Consider the following 16,975-nt stretch of genomic DNA (forward strand, 5'->3'; position numbering starts at 1 on the left):
GTGTGTTCCAAAAAAAGATAAAAATTCACTACAAGGATAGAGATGGAAGCGGACGTGTTCTGAAATTAGATAATTTAAAGTGCGAATCCCTCATGAAAAAGAGAAGACTTGAAAAACCTGCTTTGCCATTTCGGTTCTAGGTTATGCCCATCTGATATCCTGAAGTAATTACCACGGACTTAAAATTACCAAGAACTGGATTGAGTTTAGTCTTCTAGTTTTCTTAATAATCTAAAATTCTAATATGCTTACGTTAAAAAGCGAGCATAAAAAACATATTCTTTTTCTAGTAGAACAATCAACAAATGGTAATAATACATGGATTTAAAATAATCTTTTATGCATTCATTCCACGATTTAATATATATACACAAAGTTGAACTATTCTTTTTAGTTTTACAGGACTTTTGTAAATTAGCATTGGATTATTTGCACAATGGACCAAACTTCAAGTTGTATAATGTAGCTGCTCGTAAGTTTGTAATACATTGATATTCAGTCTGCGTTTGTACATACTTTATAATACGATTAGTCACGTGTGCTAAACCTTTTTCTAACAGAAAAATTAGATGTCCAGCCTGAGGATGTCAGATGCACTGTAGAAGGACTCATCAATTTGCTAGTAGAAAGCTGCAAATGCAAGGTGATTGTGGCACAGATACATGAAAGTTTATCTTCAACTTTGCATCCGGAATTACAGTATCAATTCTGTCACCTTTCTGAAGTCTCAATAATAATCTTTTCCTTGCAGTTGAGCACTTCTGATTTTCGAGATTCAGTAATTGCCCTGGGCTTCTCTGAAGACCACGATGCGCTACTCACCAAATTATATACGACAAAACAGTCTGAAATATCAGAAATACTATCGACACTTGGGGTCAAGTTGCAAGAATACCAGAGCATGGAATGGAGATTCGAAACACAGGTGAGATGTGCATCTCAGCATTCAGCCATTTCATCAAATTCTAAATATTATTTTCAATTGTAGATTTCATCCAGATCGTTGTTGAGTCAAGTGACACCTTTGGTAATCCTTGATTTCAGTCTTCGATCTAATGTTCACCGAGAAATTGAACATTTCATTGTTCAAACTGACCCAAATAATTTATTGCACATCACTGAAGAATTAGAACAAGCTTTGCAGGATGGCCGGAGTCAACACCTACGTAAAATTGCAAGGAGTATTAAATAGATAGCGTTTAAATTACTTTTACCAAATAAAATATTTATGTATATATATAATATAGCGTAAGTATATAAAAATTCTCATTTTTTTAAATAAAACTATTTAACCTGAAACATATTGGTTATGCAATCCGCGTTCTTTGGTAGGTACACAATGTCGTCGAACTGTTTACCTCTTTTATTCAGGGCGACTGTGATTAGAAAGATTTATAAAAATTTATCGCATTGCCTAACCCAATGTTTTGACTTTTCAAATTTTTGCTTTTCAGCCATTCTGAAATTAATTCGGCAGTATTGTCCGGTACAAATTATAGAAGTTTATAAAAAGAAAACCACATAAACGAAATGTAATGCAAATGCGGTATAAATAATCGATTTGAAAAATTATATAATTTATCTAATTTCTAATGATTATTGTTATTATCGAAACAAACAATAATTATAATTCCGTTCTATAACTCAGTAAACCAAGACATTCGAAAACGGGATCAGAATAATTCGATTTGAACGGCGAATGTTTGACACTCTATTCGTTAAATATAATGCAAATTAATGTAGATAGGAATCGTTTGGTCTTTGATTCAGATCTTAGATCAGTAATTAATTTACTTCAGCTTTGAGACAAATCAGGTCTTCAAATGTTATATAAGGCTAATGATTATTTCAACTTTACCTTTTGCTGCTATAACACACATTCCCAAAAAAATCGGGTTGAAGCGATTTAGTACAATTTGTTTTGAAATAGAATATTGAAAAATTACTCAGCGATAATTTTTATCAAGACAAACCTTGATTTAAAGTTTAAAAATTGAAGCTATAAAATTTGAAGATACAGCCATGATATACAGTATTTTTATAGTCATGAATACAGTATTTTTTTCGTATTTATAAAATTTATTTGATAATCTTATTTTTGCCCCCCTTCAATCTGACTCGGCTTCGCCCCCCCCCCCCCCCCCCCCGTGCTCCAATTTTTCCTCGATCCGCGCCTGAATAGTGAATCTTTGAAACAGAGTATTGTACTAACAAGTCATGACGAATAGAAAATCTTCGATCTTCTATGAACGTCTTTAAATCCCGGAATTATCTTGAAACATATAAAATTGCTCCTTGACTCCTGGAAAATCCTGGGATATTTTGATTTACCCTGCAAAAATTGATATTATACTGTTTTGATTAAAAATTGTGCCATTGTAATTGTCATATGCTGTCTTGAATGTGTTAAATTTTAGCAGACGATGGACAATGCAGGCGTTAGCAATTCACTGTGTATATAAACTGCTATATAAAGGTTAAGCACCTAACCAACGTATCCTATTCATAAAGATTCATAAGAAATCAAGACCCTGGAATTTTTCAAATTTTCAATTGGCCCAAAAACTCCTGGTATAGTCCTGGAAACTAAATTCTCGATTGCACTATAGACACCCTTGTTACTGTCAGGGTCAATGTGAGGAAATAGAAATATGGCTGCGCCTTGCACGGAGTTTTCTGTCCCTTTATATTCGAATCGTTAGCTTGTAAAACTGATTGTAAAGCACGTACTTGGGATCCTGACAATCAAAGTTTCTTTAGATAAACTTAAACTTGGCCGATTGCAGGTTTTTGGATTAATTGCAATTAATATCGAAAACTCGTTAAAAGAATAATTAAGCTCTAGGAGTGATTAGTCCGGCTTTCACCTCTAACTCAACTTGATCGGAAGTAAATAGTCCGCGACTCAAACTCAGTTTTTTTTTAGCCGTTGAATAAAAAAGCGTGTCTGAAAAGATATCTGATTTGTTCCCAGAAATTAATTCGATTGTTACCTCGAACTTAACTCACTGTTGGTAAAAAATGATCTGAAACTTAAAAACTTGTAGGTTTGCAGATTTTTCATAGAAAATGAAGTTCCAAAAGAGAATGAGTTCTTATCAGAAACTCTCGTTTAGAAAGTTTGGAAATCTCTTAGATGTTACCATAAAAATTCAAAGTTTTCTATAAATAATTTAATATACAGGATGTAATCCAGGACTGTTCGGAAATATGAAATATTTTTTAGAAGTACCTAAAAAAAATTCCAACGATTGCTGAGATCTTCCCTAACATTGCAGAGAATGGAATTATTAAGTTCACCTTGCTTCTTATTTCGTTTACCGTGCTTTATTTGTCTTGTTTTATGAATTTATAAGGGCTCTGTTTCCCATCCTCCAGGCGATCGTAAGATGTTCAAGGTATTCTTAAATCCCCTAACTCAATAAGCGGCGTCTTAAGACTGTTTGGGGTCTTAAGTTTGGTTGAATGTGATCGTCGGTGTGATATACGGACAAGAGTACATATGCGACGACACTGAGTTCAGCGTTGTGCATATTTAAGCGGGCCCCTGAGGAACGCACCTTGAGCCGCATCCAACAGTGGACGAATAGGCTCCGATAGACCTTTCCTCGTTCCTTTGTTGTTTTCAACCTGTGGCCGCCCACGTTCGTTCATTTCCGGCATACCAACAGCCCATATTAAACTTACTTGGATTAGTTCGTTATCAGACGATTTTCTCCAAGTAATCGAAGGTAATAATTAATACCAGGTGAACCAACTCTCAACTACCAGTGCCAAAAATTAAATGGTGAAATTTAACAGCATGAATTCTTCAGTTCTGAAAAGGAGAACGAAGATCTCAAGTGATTGCGGTGTGATCCAATCCTGCATATTCTCAAGAGTCTTATATACTGCCATTTTGTATTAGTGTCTACCCCCATTTTGAGTCATCAGATTCGAAACTTGGATTCAGCGGAGATCGGCATAATCCGATTAATTGTTTTGGTTTTTGTATACTGTCATTTCGCATTAGGTTGCGCCATCGTTTTTTATTGGTGTATACTGCCACTTTGAATTGTTCAGATTTCGGGATTGAACACAAAAAAATATTACAGCTTATTTGAATAGATTCGTTTTTGTTTCCGCCAAGCGGAATTTCACAGAAAAACTTGTATGATGCTAAAATGAATTCGAATCTGTCGTTTTATTGTCTTGAATAAGTGGCTACTGCTGTGGTTTGTTTTAATTTTTTTCGTATTCGAATTGTACCGTAATTTTACTTCGAATCAAATTGCAATACACAATACCATCTCAATTCATTTCTTTTCGAGTCATTTGTACAAATTTACCTTCACCTGGAATAAATTTATTGCGTCTCGTTTAGATATTGTCCTAGACAGCACAAAACTTGAAGTCGTCAAAAAGCCGTCTAAAGGATGTCTTATGCGCCATATTCTGGTGCCTAAAAGATGTATTTATGCCCAAAAGATATCTTCATGCCTAAAAAATGTCCTCGGGACCTCATAGACATTGAAAATCGCGCATAACACATCGTTTAGACGTCTTTCTGATGACTTTAAGTTTTGTGCTGTTTGGGGTCATAATTTTAATCCAAGTTAATGCCTGAATAGTATTGCCCTTTCATCGTTTTTCATTAGATTCTTCTTATAGTGAATCAAATTATCAGAAATTTATAATTCAATACGTAATGAAAGTTATATGAAATATTTTTATTGTTTGAAACGCACTTTCTTTATAAAGCACTTTGAATTACATTCTATAGACATAATATATTCATTCGAAAATCTGCAACTGTAACAATATTTGTCAAATTAATTATAATCGTTGGCCATTTATTAGTATAGAAACTGTTTAAATTAATCATCTAAGCTGTTGTTTTCAATCGTAATTTTGAGATCAAACTAACGGATTTAGTCGGATTGAAATGCTTTATTTTCAGTTGTTTTCAATCTTTTTCCGATTTCTGGACTCCGATCCGTGTGTGTTGCACGTACTTACATATTGTAACCACTCATTGCAGTTCAATATGACCGTGATGTCGGGGCCCAGTTTTGCGGCCTACTCGTGGTCGGCCCAGGCCGGCGGTTTCGGCAACCAAACAGTTGTCGACAAGGTACCCGCCGAAATGTTACACCTGGTCGATTCTCATTGGTATCAGTTCCCCCCCATGAACCCTCTGTGGCACGGAATCCTGGGGTTCGTCATCGCATGCCTAGGGTTCGTATCCGTGGTTGGAAACGGGATGGTCGTCTACATATTCTGCTCGACGAAGACGCTCCGTACCCCGAGCAATCTTCTCGTAGTCAATTTGGCCTTTTCGGACTTCCTCATGATGTTCACCATGTCCCCACCGATGGTAAGATGACAAAAAAAAAAAAAATCCAAACAAGCGTTAAACTCGGCGAATTCTACTCGTTATAAATCTAAGAAACTAACCGATCCCCAATTTTCTCATCTTTGTTATCGCAGGTGATCAATTGTTATTACGAAACTTGGGTGTTTGGACCGTTGATGTGCGAGATATACGCGTTGTTCGGTTCCCTGTTTGGATGTGGCTCAATCTGGACAATGACAATGATCGCTTTTGATAGATACAACGTAATCGTCAAGGGACTGTCGGCCAAACCAATGACCATCAAGGGTTCGCTACTTCGCATTTTGGGTGTTTGGGCTTTTTCTGTTATATGGACAATCGCCCCCATGTTAGGCTGGAATAGGTAGGTTCAATTAGACATTAACATAGAACGAATTTTTTTTTGTATCTCGCGATTGAGTGATTTTATCTTGTAGAAAATACTCGAGTATATAAGTGGTCTTTTTAGCCTCAAACAGATAATGAATATTGTAGAAATTATTAGGGGTTGGATTTTGATGTCACCGTGTCGAATTATAGCATCACAATGGCGGACTGTGATATCACAGTCTTGTATGATAATATCATTATGGCGGATTGCAACGTCATAATTCAGTAAAACATCTAATGGGTGACCCAGAACTACCATCACATAGGCTACCAATGTGTTCTTCGTGAAAATCTGCGACTGAAATGTTTTTTTACTTTTGATAAGAATTTGTGGTTTGCGAATTACACCCGTTTGAAACAGGCCAATCCGTCGCGGTAGCATCTGATGGCTCTTAAGAAAGCAGTAGAGTGCATGAGGGTCAAATAACGATTTGCCAGTCCTGTTCTGAGCCATCAGATGTTGCCGAATTCGATAATTTTAAATAGTTATCATTCGCAAACGACAAATTCCCTGCTTCATCTCCGATATTTTTCGATATATCGTTGAAGAAAAGTGGGTTGGTTATTTATCGGGATATTCAGAATCGAAAATATTGGTGTTTATGCCTAATTGTGGTTCGCTTCTGATGAGAAGAATTATGATTGATGCGATTAATTTCTGTTCTTAAACCCAGATACGTGCCAGAAGGGAATATGACCGCCTGTGGCACAGATTATCTGAGCAAGGATTGGCTGTCAAGGTCTTACATATTGGTGTACAGCTTCTTTGTCTACTATTTTCCACTCTTCATGATCATCTACAGTTACTATTTCATCATATCAGCTGTATCAGCCCACGAGAAATCGATGCGCGAACAAGCTAAGAAAATGAACGTGGCATCGTTGAGATCTTCTGACAATCAAAATGCAAGCGCTGAGGCCAAACTTGCCAAGGTATTTATAAACTTGTTGTAGGTCAGAAGTTTCACAGTTTCACTCGACTTTGATTAATCTGTTCGATCACAGGTCGCTTTGATGACGATCTCTCTTTGGTTCATGGCGTGGACACCTTATCTGGTCATCAACTACGCTGGAGTTTTCGAATCCGCCAAAATCACTCCTCTCTTCACTATCTGGGGCTCCCTATTCGCTAAGGCAAATGCTGTTTACAATCCAATCGTCTATGGCATCAGGTAAGCCTTCGATCTCTTTTCCACATCGCGATCGAGGATCTCATCAAGCCCTCCTTTGTCGAAATAGTGTTTTGGTAAAATTGGCTCACAAGGAAAGTATTTGGCCTTTGGATCACAGGTTCTGCTAGCACTTCTAGCGTTGTTTCGGAAACGACAAAAGAAACGACCCTATAAGCTTGAGCAGAATTCATAATCCATAAGCCTGATATTCTCTTCGTCAGATTTTTATATATTTAGTAACATGCGATCACAATGAAACACAATTTTACAGATAAAATGGGTGAAAGTCATGAAACTTTGTATTCAATAAGCAGGAAAAAACTTGAGTGATCACTGAAATTTTACTTTTACTTAGGTCTTTGAATTTATAGATTACATAGTTCATTTTATCGAAATGCACTTACAGCCATCCGAAATACAGAGCTGCACTCTTCAAGAAGTTCCCATCATTAGCCTGTGGTGGTGATGCAGGCCATGGCGGAGACGCTACCTCAACCGTTTCTGGCGTCACAACACTGACCGATAACGAGAAGCCTGCCGCATAAGTTGATTGCGATGGAAACTAAATTCGCCGGACGTGATAAAGGAATTCAAAATTTCCAAAAAAAGAGGGTAAAAATTTTGCAAATGATACAATTTAACACGCGTAAAACAAAATGATTATAAATAAAACGAGAGCCACGTACTTCAATTGATATACGGGAATTCACGCTCAGAATTGTTGATTGTAAATATTAAAGTAAAGTCGCGAGAAACTTCCAAATACACTGAATATTGTTAATGAAACCGTGGCAATTGACTGAGAACGAAATGTTTATAGTGGCGTTGAGCAATCGATAAATTAGCACCTTAGCAAAGCAAAATCTAGAGACGAGCAAATTCTTTGTGCTTGTTGCTCAATTGAACAACTGAGGGTGGGGAAAAAGTCTTCTGCTGAAAGTGACAAGTGGGAACGAACGCGAAATTGACGTACGGAAAAAGGAACGAATTCCTGCCAACTTTTTGGTCTCTTTTATTTCTTACAATATGGCCTTGGCGATAAATTCTTGTTTGGCATTTATCCTTGAACTTGTTTCTCGAATGCCACCACAATTCGAGAGGACTTACAGTTCACCGATTATCCGATACAAGAAGTCTCGTCGCCTGTGTTTTGTAAACTTATTTTGGCTTATTCTTGGCACTAAATACGACTTCACCTTGAAACTGGCACTTTGGCTTTATGACCTTGGATATACTGATTGGCAAAGGCACCGTGTGTGTTTTATTTTTAAAGTTTGAATAAATCCTGCATGAAAATTAAACAGCATTGACATATCTCTTTTACTAGCAAAGAAAAGCAGAACCGCATCCTCTTTACCGATCCTTTACCGACGCTAGTCGTTACTAAAATCATTTTTTGAAGCACGTTTGGCTTTTTGTTGACTCGACGCAGCAAAACGAAAGTGTAATCACTTGCACGAAGTTTTATTCTCATGATTTATGTAACACCAAGACTAAAATGATCAACTGATCGCCCAGTGCAGTGTCTTGTTCAAGCCACGTGATTTGGATTTCGATTGCATTTATGTGTTTTGTCGTTTCGCACGCGTCGAGGCAACAGCGTATTTCCGCAGTCATCACCACGTATAATTACGTAAATTGCTTTGAGTGTTCAGGAGGTAATTTATTGGTCAATATTACGAACATAAAAAGGTGAGATTCGCGGGAATTGTACCTACTATTGATTTCTAAGCCTTCGCATCAGCTGTATTCGTAGATGCAGAATCGGAATTGGCTGGAGGCGGTCCAGCCGTAGGTGCTGCCGGTTGTTCTGTTGATCCGCACACCAGGAATGGTAACTTTTCTTTCAGCGCCAGTCTGTACTTGGGATGGCTGCGAATAAAGAGCAAAATTTTCTTCTCGTCGTTTCAGTATGTGGCAAAAATTATTTTCGGAAACCCTAAGAAATTCACGGTTTTTCTGCAAAAATTCTTTAACAAATTCTAATCATTTCTGCGAAGTTTTCATTGAACTATCTTACAATATCCGGGCAGCATATTTACGGAAAAACTTTGATATTTCACGAAAATTTCTGAAAAGTTGTTATAATTCTAGTTTTACTAGAAATATTCTTTAATAGATATTAGCATATTTTCCAGACAGAGAAATATTTTTTTTCGTCGCAAGCATGACAACGTCACTTTTTCACGTCTGGGTGTCAAAATGACTTTTCATGCTGTGGCAGAAAAAATATTGTATGGAATGTGCTCCTAAACTGTTTTTGTCTCGAATAAGGACTTCAGTAGTCGCTTTCGGCTAACCTTTAGGTCGTAATGAAATCATTAACCCCTTCTAAAAACTCCTACTTTGTAAAAAGTATTTTAGAATCACCCACGGCTCGTTTGCGAGTGATGAAGAAAATATTTCATTTCAAGAAGGCAGATTTTTCTTGAGTCTGTAAAATGTTCTTTTGCGGAATACCTGAAGTAAAATATTTTTTTTCGGCGCCCACAAAGATCTCTCTGTTCATTCAAACAATCCCTTCTCTCTGTGCACCTGAATTTTAGAAAGATTAATTTCGAACATTTCTCAGCAACATGTTCTAATTTTTCATCATAAGGGAAATTTTTAAGATTAGTAATTGGTCTTATTTTCATCTCTAGCTCTGTTTGATCAGAAATGGTTAGAACGCCGAAAACAAAGAATTTTTCCAATTTTCAATAGAGAATGAAATTTGGAAAGGAAATGAGTGCCTTCCACAAACTCTAGAATTTCTCAAAAACACTGAGGTGATCGGAATAATTTAAATATTTCCTGAAATAATACAAAATTTTCCACAGAACGGCCCGAAAATATGGCATAATTTGAAGAAATGATAAAACAAAAAATAGGACATTTTTGTTATTTTTATTCACCAGGAGTTAAATTGTTAGTTCGGTAATTGTTCGTTTACCTGATGCCATAGACAATTGGATTGTAGATAGCGTTTGTTTTGGCAAAAAGTGATCCCCAAATCGTAAAGAGAGGGCTTATCTTAGCGATGTTGAAGACGCCCACATAGTTAATTACTAAATATGGTGTCCAGGCTAAGAACCATAACGATATTGTAGTCAATGCCACCTGTGAAAATGTAAAAGAACAAATTTATTTTCCGAAGCTTGAAGAAATTATTTTTCCAACACCTGCTCGAAGAGTCCGATTTTCGATGCCTATGGAGTGTGAGTGTAGTCCCGCATTTTCGAGCAGTGCGGTAAAACGATGGTTGCGCATGCGCACAACTAAAGTGCTCGATTTTACACACGAGGTCTTTTTTGGGTGCATGCGCACTTTCGAATAGCTCAATTTTACGCACTGTGTCATTGAGCGTGTTACCTAACTGCAATGTTACGCCCTGTCAGTAGCACCTGCAGTGTTTCTCAACCTAAATTTTCCTTCACAGGTGTTGAAAAAAATAGCGCGTGTCATACCAGATATAATAAACAAATATTACTTTTGCTAGTTTGGCTTCCGCACTGGCTGCTTGATTATCACCAGATCGCAAAGAAGCCACGTTCATCTTTTTTGCTTGATCCCTCATTGCCTTTTCGTGCGCTGCAACCGTCTACATTATAAAGAAAAAAATGTTTCTCATCAATCAACTACGGCACTGTACTTCTGGATAAAACCTAAAAATTAGGTGCGTTCAAAGCTCAGAAATCTCGTCAGCAACTCACCGAGACAATATAATAGTAACTGTAGACGATAGTGGAGAGCGGCAAGTAATAAACGAATAGAGAGTAAACCAGAATGTAGGATTTGGAGAGCCATTCTTTACTCAGATAATCCGTTCCACAAGCGGTCATGTTGCCTTCTGGGACGTACCTATACGAGAAAATTGAAGAAGATACGAGGACACAGTATTGAGTTACTGAATATCTACACAAGGATATATAATAGAGTCCAAGCATCTTGATACCTATTCCACCCAATCATAGGAAGTATACTCCAAACTAATCCAAACATCCAGATCAGCAGAATTTCTAAAACTGCTTTTTTGATGGTGAATGGAGTGCCGGACATTCCCTGTAAACGTATACGTGTGTTTTTCTAAGTCACGGCAAGCCTATCCAGTAGATTAAGCAGACAATGTTCGTATCAGGTCGCTTGATGATCGGTTATGTACTCAAACTTCAATGCGATTTTTCGTTTGGCCTAAAATATGGGGCATTTAATACGATATTTCGATGGCCTCATCGGTTACTATAAATTGAGCGAAGGAAGAACCATTAGACGAAACTATAACATATCAGGATTTTACTGATCAGGAAACTAGTAATATTATTTAATACCAAAGAACCATCCCTAGAAGTTTGAGTCGAAATCAATGATCGAGAGACCTGTAGATGATCTCCGTGTGAGTAATACATGGGATTATTAAATGGCTGTTGACCTTCACAATAACATTATACCGATCCAGAGCAATGGCAGTCATAGTCCAAATAGAAGCGCATCCGCAAAGTGATCCAACCATTGCGTAAATGTCGCACATCAGAGGTCCTGAAAGAATTGGAATCTTCAGGACTAACTCCTTTGTCGAAAATGATTCACTTACCAAGCACCCAAGTTTCGTAATAACAGTTAATAACCATTGGTGGGGACATTATGATCATCATGAGGAAGTCCGAAAAGGCTAGATTAACGACGAGTAGATTGCTTGGAGTCCTTAACGATGGTGTAAGCATGAACACGTACACTACGACGCCATTACCGCTCCAACCCATTATCCCCAGGACGATCATCACAAGACCAAGGATCTTGTGCCACAGCGGGTCCATGGGTGGAAATTGGTACCTATAAGAGTAAATCTGCATTTTTATTTTTTAGATAGTACTTTTCATATTACAGTTGGTGTAAGATATTCACTGCCAGCAGATGGCGTCTTTTAAATTTAAGAATCCTAATATCGGAATAGTGAATGCGGTAAAAACCTCACGATAGTTGCATATTGGCATGATACTATATAACTATAATAAAATTAATCTAGCTTTACGTTTACGTTTACCAGAGGAGTTGACTGTTTGACGGAAATTTTGACTATTGCTAAGGGTTTGCATGGAAATTGCATTTATGCCCAAGCAGCCGACATAGTATTTACCAATGTGGATCAATTAGATGAAGCATTTCAGATGGGACTTTGTCAGCAACCGTTTGATTATTGAACCGCATCCATTGCCGTGCAACCTGCGGCCCCATAGTGGATATGACCTCAAGAGCAGCTCTCCCAGTTGTGAACTCTGATACGTTTCGAACATGATCCAACGACATGGGATGGAAAATTTGCTGTGTATCAGCGGATATTGCTGCTTCCATCTGAGGGCAGACACACATGTCTACGGATCAATTGTCGCACAGCGTTCATTGTTAATTGTGGTTTCATTCAGCAGATAATTTTAATTCACCCACGCAGACAAGCACATACAAAAGTTGGTATATAATAATTTTTTCATTTTCCCGTGAGCACTTACTTTTGACGTTATTGCGTCTGCAGAATTCGTTTAATCACAATACAACTAGAAATATTTTTCCTCTGATAGTAGGACGGTAACCAGGGTACAACGTACAACATTGGTGCATCAAATATTCGCCATTACTGCAGTGGCTGTGTAAATTTGATCTTGTATATATATTGAGAGTAAGAAGACCTTGCTTGATAAATTATTCAAATATATTCATCTATACTTCAACTAAAGACTCGTATATGCCTGCCGATCTACAGCACAAGCGGGCACAAGGGTTGTACTTTAGGTAGTTTCAACTGGCTTCTCGAGACAGCTAGTTGAACAATAAATTAAATGATAGTGACAGCTGTCGTATTTCAAATTGGTATTGTAGATTTTCAATTGAATTAGCTTTAGCATATATGAGTATATGGTTTCAAGGGCATGATTACCAATTACTTTCCCAATTTTTTATCAACACAATTTTGGTCCAGAGATCAGTATTACCACTGAAAAAATCGGTGACATATACGTAGGGGAGGTTGGAGCATGGCATAGTGAAAATTTTTATGAAAAAATTTAACTTTTTACCTTTATAGACTAAATTTGTGTACTACCTCAGTGAACCTCGTCTAATTACAATCTATAATGACTGGGGAATGAATAACAAATTGTGTCCGTTATTTTAATCACTTGGGAATTTTTTCAATCTTATCCTAAAAATATGTTCAAATTGTAGGAAAAAAATTCCTGCCAAATGTTATTATTTCCGTATAATATCAACACATCCCACCGGGCGGTGGAAATTTTTTAATATAATATACATTGATGTTTTGGATCATTTTTTTTCCGTAAATTAAGTGGATTAAAAAAATTAACTTGATGCTTGAGAACAATGTTCATACTTCAAACTAAACGTGGGATCAAAAAAATTTGGGATGAGATCACTTATTTCGTAAATAACTACACTCAATTAAAACGAAATAACGTTTTTGTGAGATATAAGAGAATTTTGAGATTCAATGTATTATTTCTTCGATATCTTCTATTAATTTGGTGTAATGTTTTTATTACAACGTACTCAACGAAATAATATCGAATTCAAATATAAGGGCAGAGGAAAATGGTGAAATGAGCTCCCTGAGAAAGAATCACCAGCCATTGCAGTTTTATTCGCTATTTTGAATTGTAAACCTAATAACGGACACCCTATTACACATATATGTAATGATCAGTGCAAATACATTACAAATTACATTGTCATTTCATGATTACAAGCAAATAAAGTACAAATTATATTTGTAAGGTGAGAAATCGTTGAGAATCTTTCGAATGTTTATTTTTACACTGTGTAAATAAATAAATGAATAAATCTAATAAAGAAAAGAGAACTGATTTTGTTGAGCATTGAGCATAAGGTGGTCGTTATTGTGATACCTAACAGGAATAAACTACTAATTACAGTTTTTAAAATATTTTATTCTCATTACAAAAGGGAAACGTAATTTGTATTTCATTGTTGCCTTAATTACAAAATGCAATTGCAATTGTTAGCTAATTACACTTTTGTCCATTTTGGATCGCACCACTTTGTACCGGTCACATCTATGATTAATAACCGACGACCAGGGACTATTCACCAATTCCGTTCCAAAAAGATTAAAGATATGGTTTGATATTTTATACAATTTATTGTTTGTACAAAATTCTCAAGATTTATATACTTTGTAATGATTTCATAATAATATAACTGGTATCGCAAGTAGTCCCTCTAAAAATATCATTCCTACAATTGAATTATATAAGGCACAATTGATGATTAGAATATAACAGATTAGAAGATACAAATCACATAAATTATATCAAAGCTACGCTAAGAAGTTGTACAATTAAATGACAGGCTTTGGACTTTCTGAAGCTGGAACATTCAAGTTTCACTTACAGTTTTGTGAGACGGTTATAGTACATGTAGCCAAAATTATCTTGTGCTTTTAACCATTTCTGATCATCCTTAATCATTCTTTACGGACTTTATTAATGTATATTGACATAATTGATCACAGTATAAGTATCATTATGATACAGCCCAGGTAGCGGAAATATTGGAAATATCAAATAATGAAATACATTGAATTAATAAAATGCATCTACTTAATCTAATTTGAAGAACAGAAAGTTACTTCACAACTAAAAAAATATACTAATTTTAATGTTTTGTATCTCTTTACGGTCAACTGTATTGTGCATCTTACACAATATTAATAAATATTATAGATGTGCAACCTAGCAGAAATTATGAATGGAAAATCTATATTTTCGAATAACGAACACTATTATTATTTGAAGTTTGTAAAAACAGTGAGCTTTATTCACTTTAAGGATGCTATGAAATTTTATTCTAGTAAAATACTTGATAACTAAACTTCTGAAGTTTTAACTCTCACGGTAGTGATTTCATTCTACTTTATTCACAAAAGCTAACGTTCAAAACATTAGTTGTAGTGTTGAAATTATTATTTGATCATTTTTCTTTTCAGTATTGTTATAACTAGATTATCTATCATTTTCAACTTGAAAGTCCAACAAGACGTGTTATGTGACATCTATATTAATTGAACTGCTCCTTCTTTGACTAGGCTTGCGATTGGCTGGTATTGAATAAGGCGCTGCGCACCAACCGTCAAATCTATTTCATCATTTGCCGATCCAGGTAAGATGATTCCTTGCACAGGTTTGTTAACTCGCAGAAAGACGTGACTGTTCAAATTTGGTTTGACAGTAAGTTTGTCAATTTCGAACTCTTGAAAATTAACAGGCATGTGTTGAAGCGCGACCGTTGTGAAAAGTGTTTCAATACTGGCCAAGTATTCTTTGGCAAACTTGCGTTCGCCTGGAGTTAGGTAAGATTCTTCCGGACTCTTTTTGTCATCTTCCGACAAAATGTGTATGGTGTATTGTTCAATTTTTTCTAATCTCGTTCGCAGGTAACTTGTTATAACAAATCGTATTCTATCAATTTCCATCTTATGAATAGCTAGCCTGATGTCACCCTTTTTCAGTTTTGTCATGTTTTGTTCCATGTGCGAAATCTGTTCGAGCATACAATCAACGAGCTCTGACTGATGAGGTAATATCTCCGGTGCAAATTTTTCGTTCAACCAAGCATTTTCAATGTCTTGAAGTACTTTGCCGGGCGTGAATTCTTCAGTGTCGCTAGAGTCCAAGTGCTCTGAAACATCCGCAACGCTATCGTCCATTGCAAAACAGAGTGACGACGGTTATCGGGGCTGCAATCTAACTTCGGTGGAATGTGAAAAATGTTTATAAAAACATGAACATGTGAAATTATATACAGACGATATGTCACCAATTGACTATGCAACAACTGTACTCGACAGTTTCGACTGATGTCAACAATCTTTACTCGACCGCAAACTGTAACAAGTTAGAAGAGTAGATACTCTGTTTAACTGATTTACACGAGTTTTTACGGCCATAAGATGCGTTCCGAAATTAGCTGGCAGTGCTAAAAACTCCCTAGGACAGAAGCAGAGCTATCCACGAATTTGAGAGTGCAAAAGAGATTGTTTAGAGCACCGGGAGCTAATATCGGTACGCATCCAATTAGAACCGGAATAACAGCCAACGTGTAAATGTAATCAATGACGCGATGGACGATTGTTCCGATATTCGCTACAATTTGCTCAGCGACGAGTTTTCAACAAAATAAATAAATAAAAAACGCTGACTGAATGCGCTTCAAGCTTAGAGCATAGAACGCACCCTAAAGGATGGTTTACAATGGGCGCATTCTTTTTACGTCAATTTTCTGACACAGCACGACACTGTTAGCTCCGGCCAATGACATCACTTGTGTCGTTTTGGGTCAGGAAATTGATTTAAAAGGAAAGCGCTCAAAATCTATAACGGTAACCGTAAACGCTTCAGTAGAGAGTTGGAGGATAGGGAATCTATGCTATGGTTTACAATGCCAACTGGTGACTCGTTGCAAACTATAGCAGAGATTCCCTAACCTCCAATTCCTACTGAAGCGGTTACGGTTACGGTAACGGACGTTGAAAACTATCTTTAAAAGTCAACTGCCTTTCATCTCTTTTGCTCTTTTCAGTTGAAGACTGGTTTTGTCTCTGTTCTAGGCATGTTCTAGCGCTGGTATTTATTATATACACAGGTCTTATAATTTTCCATCCAGGCTTATATCATGCGATGGTTTTCCAAGCACGTGCAGACACAAAGGCACAAAGGTAACTTCAGCCGTTAAACTGAAATTCTTCAGTCAACGCTTCAGCAATCCACAGGCAATGGATGACACACGCGTGATACAAGACTGCTGACGCGCTGGCGGCTAATTTCAAAACTCAGCCTGAGTGGGCACATCTATGAGTACATCATTTTCCAATTCAAGACTCACAACAGTAGGAGATGTGTTTGCTATAAATAATGAAATAATTTTTATAAATATGTAAAAGATTTCTTCTCAGCAAACTAGTCAAGTTCATGAAAATTACACAATTTCCACTACTGTCAACACTGCGGTTAATAAACAAATATTTGACAATGCCAAAACAATGCTTTTTTCAAAT

The 16,975-nt window shown here is 36.6% G+C and overlaps 4 protein-coding genes and 1 long non-coding RNA gene across 6 annotated transcripts; 2 read left to right on the forward strand and 3 right to left on the reverse strand.

The window, feature by feature from the left end:
- Nucleotides 1-100: 100 nt before the first annotated feature.
- LOC124403978 (COMM domain-containing protein 2) lies at nt 101-1,263 on the forward strand. Its single transcript, XM_046877753.1, has 5 exons — nt 101-308; nt 395-472; nt 561-643; nt 752-925; nt 989-1,263. Exons 1-5 carry the CDS (start codon nt 245-247, stop codon nt 1,190-1,192), a joined length of 603 nt encoding a protein of 200 aa, XP_046733709.1. The 5' UTR covers nt 101-244; the 3' UTR covers nt 1,193-1,263.
- A 2,253-nt stretch (nt 1,264-3,516) lies between these two features.
- Nucleotides 3,517-7,712, forward strand: LOC124404798 (rhodopsin). The gene is made up of 6 exons (XM_046879195.1): nt 3,517-3,731; nt 5,021-5,356; nt 5,470-5,717; nt 6,418-6,676; nt 6,749-6,915; nt 7,322-7,712. The coding sequence occupies exons 2-6, from the start codon at nt 5,027-5,029 to the stop codon at nt 7,458-7,460; spliced, it is 1,143 nt and encodes a 380-aa protein (XP_046735151.1). The 5' UTR covers nt 3,517-3,731; nt 5,021-5,026; the 3' UTR covers nt 7,461-7,712.
- Nucleotides 7,713-7,934: 222 nt separating this feature from the next.
- LOC124404799 lies at nt 7,935-8,639 on the reverse strand. Its single transcript, XR_006929029.1, has 2 exons — nt 8,456-8,639; nt 7,935-8,421 (listed from the first exon to the last, which is right to left on the reverse strand). It is a non-coding gene; the product is annotated as an uncharacterized LOC124404799 (long non-coding RNA).
- Nucleotides 8,640-8,642: 3 nt separating this feature from the next.
- On the reverse strand, nt 8,643-12,545 carry LOC124404797 (rhodopsin-like). 2 transcript variants are annotated; one of them, XM_046879193.1, is made up of 9 exons: nt 12,399-12,545; nt 12,029-12,243; nt 11,486-11,724; nt 11,324-11,430; nt 10,850-10,956; nt 10,608-10,755; nt 10,385-10,495; nt 9,848-10,014; nt 8,643-8,787 (listed from the first exon to the last, which is right to left on the reverse strand). In XM_046879193.1, exons 2-9 carry the CDS (start codon nt 12,241-12,243, stop codon nt 8,643-8,645), a joined length of 1,239 nt encoding a protein of 412 aa, XP_046735149.1. In that variant the 5' UTR covers nt 12,399-12,545. The 2 variants fall into 2 exon arrangements, with proteins under 2 accessions (XP_046735149.1, XP_046735148.1); XM_046879192.1 differs by having other exon boundaries at nt 12,029-12,261.
- A 1,613-nt stretch (nt 12,546-14,158) lies between these two features.
- LOC124404403 (DNA replication complex GINS protein SLD5) lies at nt 14,159-15,775 on the reverse strand. The gene has a single exon (XM_046878499.1). The coding sequence runs from the start codon at nt 15,626-15,628 to the stop codon at nt 14,975-14,977; it is 654 nt and encodes a 217-aa protein (XP_046734455.1). The 5' UTR covers nt 15,629-15,775; the 3' UTR covers nt 14,159-14,974.
- Nucleotides 15,776-16,975: the final 1,200 nt, after the last annotated feature.

Source organism: Diprion similis, chromosome 3 (assembly GCF_021155765.1).
Source record: "Diprion similis isolate iyDipSimi1 chromosome 3, iyDipSimi1.1, whole genome shotgun sequence".
In the NCBI taxonomy this organism is placed as follows: Eukaryota; Metazoa; Arthropoda; class Insecta; order Hymenoptera; family Diprionidae; genus Diprion; species Diprion similis.

Bases quoted from the DNA above. Each gene is read 5' to 3' on its own strand.
- LOC124404797 (XM_046879192.1), bottom strand. From the start codon at position 12,261: ATGTGTGTCTGCCCTCAGATGGAAGCAGCAATATCCGCTGATACACAG. The intron at 11,725-12,028 runs GTAAATACTATG...TTACTCTTATAG, and splicing joins CATCTAATTGATCCACATTG to GTACCAATTTCCACCCATGG. The intron at 8,788-9,847 runs GTAAACGAACAA...CTTTATTCGCAG, and splicing joins CCAATTGTCTATGGCATCAG to CCATCCCAAGTACAGACTGG.
- LOC124403978 (XM_046877753.1), top strand. From the start codon at position 245: ATGCTTACGTTAAAAAGCGAGCATAAAAAACATATTCTTTTTCTAGTA. The intron at 473-560 runs GTAAGTTTGTAA...TTTTTCTAACAG, and splicing joins GTTGTATAATGTAGCTGCTC to AAAAATTAGATGTCCAGCCT. The intron at 926-988 runs GTGAGATGTGCA...TTTCAATTGTAG, and splicing joins AATGGAGATTCGAAACACAG to ATTTCATCCAGATCGTTGTT.
- LOC124404403 (XM_046878499.1), bottom strand. From the start codon at position 15,628: ATGGACGATAGCGTTGCGGATGTTTCAGAGCACTTGGACTCTAGCGAC.
- LOC124404798 (XM_046879195.1), top strand. From the start codon at position 5,027: ATGACCGTGATGTCGGGGCCCAGTTTTGCGGCCTACTCGTGGTCGGCC. The intron at 5,357-5,469 runs GTAAGATGACAA...TTGTTATCGCAG, and splicing joins TCACCATGTCCCCACCGATG to GTGATCAATTGTTATTACGA. The intron at 6,916-7,321 runs GTAAGCCTTCGA...ATGCACTTACAG, and splicing joins CCAATCGTCTATGGCATCAG to CCATCCGAAATACAGAGCTG.